Below are 5,680 nucleotides of genomic sequence, written 5' to 3' on the forward strand. Positions count from 1 at the left end.
GGACGTTGGCTCAGTGGTAGAGTGCTTGTCTTGCATGCATGAGGCCCTGGATTCAATTCCTCAGCACCACATAAGCAGAAAAAGCTGGAAGAGACGCTATGTCTCAAGTGGTAGAGCACTAGCCTTGAGCTGAAGAGCTGAGGGACAGCGCCCAGGCCCAGAGTTCAAGCCCCACAACTGACCAAAAAACTAGAAATAAAAATAAATAAAGTGGGAAGGTTGGAAAGAGTACCAGAGTGGACAAAGTTGATCAAAATATATTATATGAACACATTGTATATGATATGTACATATCTCAGTGAAACCCCTTTGTATTACTAAAATCCATAAATAAGAGTGACACTTGGAAGTAAGATTCAAATGTGATTGATATCATCTACTAAAAGATGTCCCATCTCCCTTTCTGGACAGAGTGTTTAACTTCTCCGTCAAACCCACTCAGAAAAGGAGAAAAGAAAAATCCACATTCTGACCGCCCGGATGCACATAGTTTTCACAACAAGCTTTATTGTTCATAAAAAAATAAATTTATTTACATATGTTAATTACTGGGTCAGTGCAACTTCAAGGCAACGCACTACCATCCCCTCCTCCCCAAAAAAGTACCGAAAGCACAGTTTTACTGGCTATAGAACAGCTCCAATAGCCCACTGGGTGGAGCTTTGGAAAGAACCTGGGCCTCTGGGGAAGAGCATTGGACATTAGAGGCAGGCGGGGCTGGAGAAGAGCCACGGACCTCGAGGCCTCGGAGGGACAGAGGGATGGTCTGCAGTCAGAGGGGAGGGGCCGGCCTGTGCTGTCGGAGGAGAGCAGGATCCCAGGGTGAGAGGAAGCTGGCGCCTAACAAGGGACAGAGTTGAGGGAATGAAAGCAGAGGCAGGAATTTGGGAAGGAGACCTTAGCCTGGAGGAATCAGAGCCAAGCTGTTGCATGGGTATTGGGCAAAACCGGGCTGGCCTGGTCCCCGAACTGAGTCTCCATCACGCCTGGCCCCCATTGGCTAACTCTCTTCTTTTTGCAAAGTTCTAAGCATGCCCGCTGGGGACCCACACCTGGCCTTTTGTCCTTCAGCTTGGTGGAGAGCTCCTTCTGACCTTGTGTTAACTGAGAAGCCAGGACTCTGTCTGTAGGATCCTGCCACCACGTGTAGGAGCAATCTGGCTCTGCTCGGAAACCAGGGGTCCGGGGCTCCTTGGCACAGCTGAAGTCCCAAACTGGATCTAACCTGCGTTTTCTGCCTGAAAGAGGCTACATAACGTCCTTGCTGTCAGACTCCGCAGCCCTGGCGATTCGTGCGGGAAGGGGACTGCGGCCCCAGGCCCCGCGGGCATTCACAGTTCCCGGGGAAGCGGCCAGACCAGAGAACCTCAGGAACAGGTGCTCATCCTCTGGTGCTCTCGCGGGCTCTCCCTTCTCTCCTTGGCCTCAGACATTCGCATTTTACAAATCTCACCACGTGAGTTGGAGTCCCATCTAAGCCGTGGTTCCACATAATCGGTTGGCTGCAGAAACTTCTTTGGTGTCAGAATCGGGTCGTCCAGAGACCACAAACGGCCACGTCTGTATTAAAATAAAAAAAATATATTTTTAAAGTACTAAACAGGGAGGAAAACGATCCCCTCAAAACGAAACCACTCTTTTCAATGAACCCCGGGCAGCCCTGGCTTTGGGAAGCCCAGCTTTTATCAACATCTTGGAAATGTGTGTGGCTTGTCTCTTAAAAACTGTACTGGTCACTGATGATGGACGATTCTGGGGTGCTCCTTCAGCTTAGCTCCTGGTCTTTGGCCACAGGAATGAATGACTGGGGGAGATGTGTATGACTTGGAATTTTATCTTTTAATTCCTCATCACCAACTCCAAGTGGGAGTTGAGCTTTCCCCCCCCCCCCCCCCCGACCCAGTTGGCAAGTCGGAGAGGGACTTTCCAGACAATTCTGTCTGGGCTAATTCTGCTATCACGCCTCAGTTGAAAAGAGAAACTTTTTCTTTTTTGCGTTTAGAATAAAGTTCGATCTTCCCTTTTTCGTGAGGGCAAGTGAGGGATTCAAACCTGCCAAATTCTTGACTGGGAAGAAAAAAAAACTGAGCGAGTGAAGATTTGCCACGGAGGAGTAAACTCCTTTGGAACCGACCCTGTAGGCCGGAAGTCAGATATCAGCTAGCCGCGTTACTGGGCGAAGACGCACGGACATAATGACCAGGGAAGAAGCAAACACAGAAGCTGGAAGATCCTTCAGGAACACCACACACACACACACACACACACACACACACACACACACACACACACACACACACACACACACACACACACACACACACACACACCACCCAAAACACCAAAACCACTGGCCCCTCCTCTCTTGATCTGGGAGAAACTAAACTTGCTTCCCCATCTCCCGTGGCTCCAGAAACTTCCCCATCTGGATTCTTCCTAAGGGGCTGACCCTTCCCGCCTCCCTCCCCACCCCGGCGCGAAGTGGACCACGCCGGGTTGCTCCCCTGAGCCTCCCTACCAGGTTCACCGGGTGCACGTAGCCGTTTTCGTAGCGATCCTCCTGCAGCAGCTGCCGCAGGTGCGCGATGTAGCTGGAAGCCAGCCTGAGCGTGTCTAGTTTGGAGAGCTTGGTGTCGGGGGGCACCCAGGGCAGGCTGGTCTTGAGCCTGGAGAAAGCTTTGCTCAGCACTCGCATCCGGGCGCGCTCGCGGGCGTTGGCCGCGTTCCGTTGCGACTGCTTGCACTCCGCGGCTGAGCCCTTGGGCGGGAGACACTTTTTACCGTGGCCGCCGGCACTGCCACCCGTGCTGCCGCCGCCGCCCCCAGCCACACGTGGCCGCTTCCTCTGGCAGCCTCCCGCGTGGCCCGGCGCGCCCAGGGCGCACCGCTCCTCTTCGCCGTCAGGGTCCTCCTCCTCCGCCGAGGAATTGTCACTGGGAGATGCGTAACCGCGCTCGGGGCGGCTCAGAGGCGGCCTCTTGGACGTGGAGATCGGGTACACCCGCGGCAGCCCCCGCAGCTCCATCTCTTCGGGGTCACTCACCGAGCCCGTGGACATCACCTCGTCCCGCGGGCCCTCGCGTGCGCGCGCCTTCCTCCGCCCTGGCCAGTCTCGTGGTCTCCGCCTTGCACTCCGAACCCGAGGCGGGGGTGGGGGCTGGAAGAGCTCCCGGGAGGACCGAGGAGGACCGAGGACTTTGGGCGAGAGGCCCACGAGGCCCCACAGCAAAGTGGGCGGTGACAGCGAGCGCGCCCCGCGGCTGACCCTGGAGAGTGAGGTCCAGAAGTGTACGCCGCGATCCAGGCTCTGCACGCCCAAACGCGAGCTGCGCCTTCGGACACGACTATTTATCTGGACTCCTCGGAACAAACCGCCCCCCCCTCGGGACAAGAACTGGGGGTTGGGTGGGCTGCGAGAGGTGGGGCAGGGGCGTGGAAGGGGTGGGGACCACTTTTCACTGTTTGGGGGAGAGTTTGGTGGCGCGGGGTGGGGGTGGAGAGGACGTGTCTTCAGAGCGCAGAATTGGGACCCCAGGGAGCCAGACCGCCGCAAGAATTGGGGAAAAAACGGGGAGAGACCTTGGTCCCACCCACCCGATCTTAATCTTCACCTTTACCTGACCTTAGCATAGACAGACAACAGACTCCAGGATCCTGGCTGCAGCTTTTCTCCGATGTGTTGATCAGAACTAGTTTTCAAGTTCAGTTCCTCATGCTGGTCCAGAGAAGTGAAAAGGCAAAACAAACGCTCAGGACCAAGCAGACACTGCCTACTGCATTTTTGCCTTGTGACACAGCACCTGTCTCTTCACTGGTTCGTTTCATCTTCAAACCACAAAGGCAACCTAAATGTGACCTTTGATTAGAATCGCCGGACTGATTAAATAAAGGACTTCCAAATCTAATTTTAGAGTCCCTGGCCCCATTGGTAGATATTCTGGTCCTCGTGTTACCTCCCTGTCATAGACCAAAGAGGTTGTGCCTTGTATTTTCCACTGTCTTGAAAGTCCCCTGTATAGTTTCATTTCAGTCCCGTAATGCCTGCTATGGACTCTGACCAGACAGTTGAGTTGTGTTAGGAATCCATCACTATCTCTGAGGTCCTAAACAAGAGCAAGTTACTGGGTACAGAATGGTAAACAGCAGTCACTGGAGGAGTTACTATATTTCACTTCAGCCAAAACAAAACAACTTGTATTCCATCCAAAGACAATACAACCAAATTTCAGTTCTGTTCATCTCCTAACGAGAGTTATTGCGCTATGTGGTCAGGGGATGAGGACCAACCACGGTTTAGAAACAGATACTAGTGGCCAGCTAGAGTGCCTGATGCTGTGTGCCTGCCACTCGATGTGGATTCTTGTGAGCAGCTCAAAGCCTCAAACCTCAAAGCCTGTGAGGCTGTGAAATAAGAAAACTGTTTCTCCAGCCTATTTGCTTCTTTGTGTGTCCTTTCCTTGCTGCCAAGATGAGTGAGGTGCAAACAGCCTAATGTACCATCAGTACAAAGGAGACAGAATCCACCCTTATGCAAATATGCCCAGCTCTGTGCCTGAAATGCCACAACAGGTGGCTGGCCAGCCAAGGCTGACTTCATCTCTTAGACATCATTCTGCCTTGTCCCCCAGGCCATACCTCCCCCATGGGGATATTTGACACAAACCCTCCTGATCAAAAGTTCTCATTTCAAAAGTTTTCTCCATGTGTCTTTGGGGTGTGGAGGATGAGTTCTTTCTGAGATCTTTTTTTTTTTTAATGGAACAGTCCTTTGCTGGAAATATGTGGGGGTATTTGACTTCATGTGGAAGTCCTTGGAGTGCTTGAACTTGAACATGACTCTAGGCTTGCCTACCCAGGCAAAGGAAAAGAGAGGGGGCAGGGAAGGCAGGAGAGAATGAATATGAGAGCAAAAAAAAAAAAAAAAAGATGTAATAGGGAGAACTCAGGCTAGCTTTTTGCGTCACTCATTGATGACTTGAAGCTATCAGTATAAATACATAGTCTCACACATTAGGGGCAGGGGTACAGGTTTTAAAAATCTGGATTGTTTATACAGGTGCAGAACAAAGTCTTTCTTTAGAAAAGATTAATGGTGGGGAGAGCGCTACATTTCTCTAAACAGTTGCAAAAACTGCACCCAAACTCAACACTAACCAGATCAGAGCCCATTTCTTTTTCTGACCTTAGCAATTTAGGCTTTTTATTCCCCCTCTAGCTCTTCCCTTCCTTCTCTATTTCCTTTTCTCGTTACTCCTTTCATTCCTTTTTTCTCTTTTCCCCATCTCCTACTCCATTTTCAGAAAGTACTTATATTTTTCTTCAAGTTTTCCTTTTCATCCTTGATTCTTTTCTTTCTAGTTACATTTCTCAGTGCTTTACTCTTTTTCAAGTTGCACATGTGCAACATTTCCTGAAGACCAGGCAAGATGTCTTTACTTGATGTGAAATTAGTATATCATTAATTTTATAATATACAATTATATAATATATCACATATATTTTATATATAACTATATTACATATCATTTTAACTAATTATATAATATAACCGGTATATAACAAATTGCTTTTTACATGTTTGTAGCAGATGAGATTTGTAACCTCTTCATACTTCTGCCTCCCTAGGAGATCCAAACCTTGTGCTGGGCAGTGTGTAGAAGTGGAACTTTCCCTCTGTGAG

General features: G+C 50.3%; 1 protein-coding gene across 1 annotated transcript; it reads right to left on the reverse strand.

Moving 5' to 3' along the window:
• Window positions 1-523: 523 nt before the first annotated feature.
• On the reverse strand, window positions 524-3,058 carry Msc (musculin). Its single transcript, XM_069991791.1, has 2 exons — window positions 2,519-3,058; window positions 524-1,560 (listed from the first exon to the last, which is right to left on the reverse strand). The coding sequence occupies exons 1-2, from the start codon at window positions 3,056-3,058 to the stop codon at window positions 1,474-1,476; spliced, it is 627 nt and encodes a 208-aa protein (XP_069847892.1). The 3' UTR covers window positions 524-1,473.
• Between the last annotated feature and the right edge of the window lie 2,622 nt (window positions 3,059-5,680).

The sequence above is a fragment of the Dipodomys merriami genome, unplaced genomic scaffold (genome assembly GCF_024711535.1).
Source record: "Dipodomys merriami isolate MVZ:Mamm:240054 unplaced genomic scaffold, mDipMer1.0.p SCAF_4, whole genome shotgun sequence".
In the NCBI taxonomy this organism is placed as follows: Eukaryota; Metazoa; Chordata; class Mammalia; order Rodentia; family Heteromyidae; genus Dipodomys; species Dipodomys merriami.

What these genes read in the sequence shown, in the direction of transcription:
- Msc (XM_069991791.1), bottom strand. Translation starts at nt 3,058, where the DNA reads ATGTCCACGGGCTCGGTGAGTGACCCCGAAGAGATGGAGCTGCGGGGG. An exon ending in ACGTGCACCCGGTGAACCTG is followed by an intron (nt 1,561 to 2,518) that starts GTAGGGAGGCTC and finishes ATTTTAATACAG; the next exon opens with ACGTGGCCGTTTGTGGTCTC.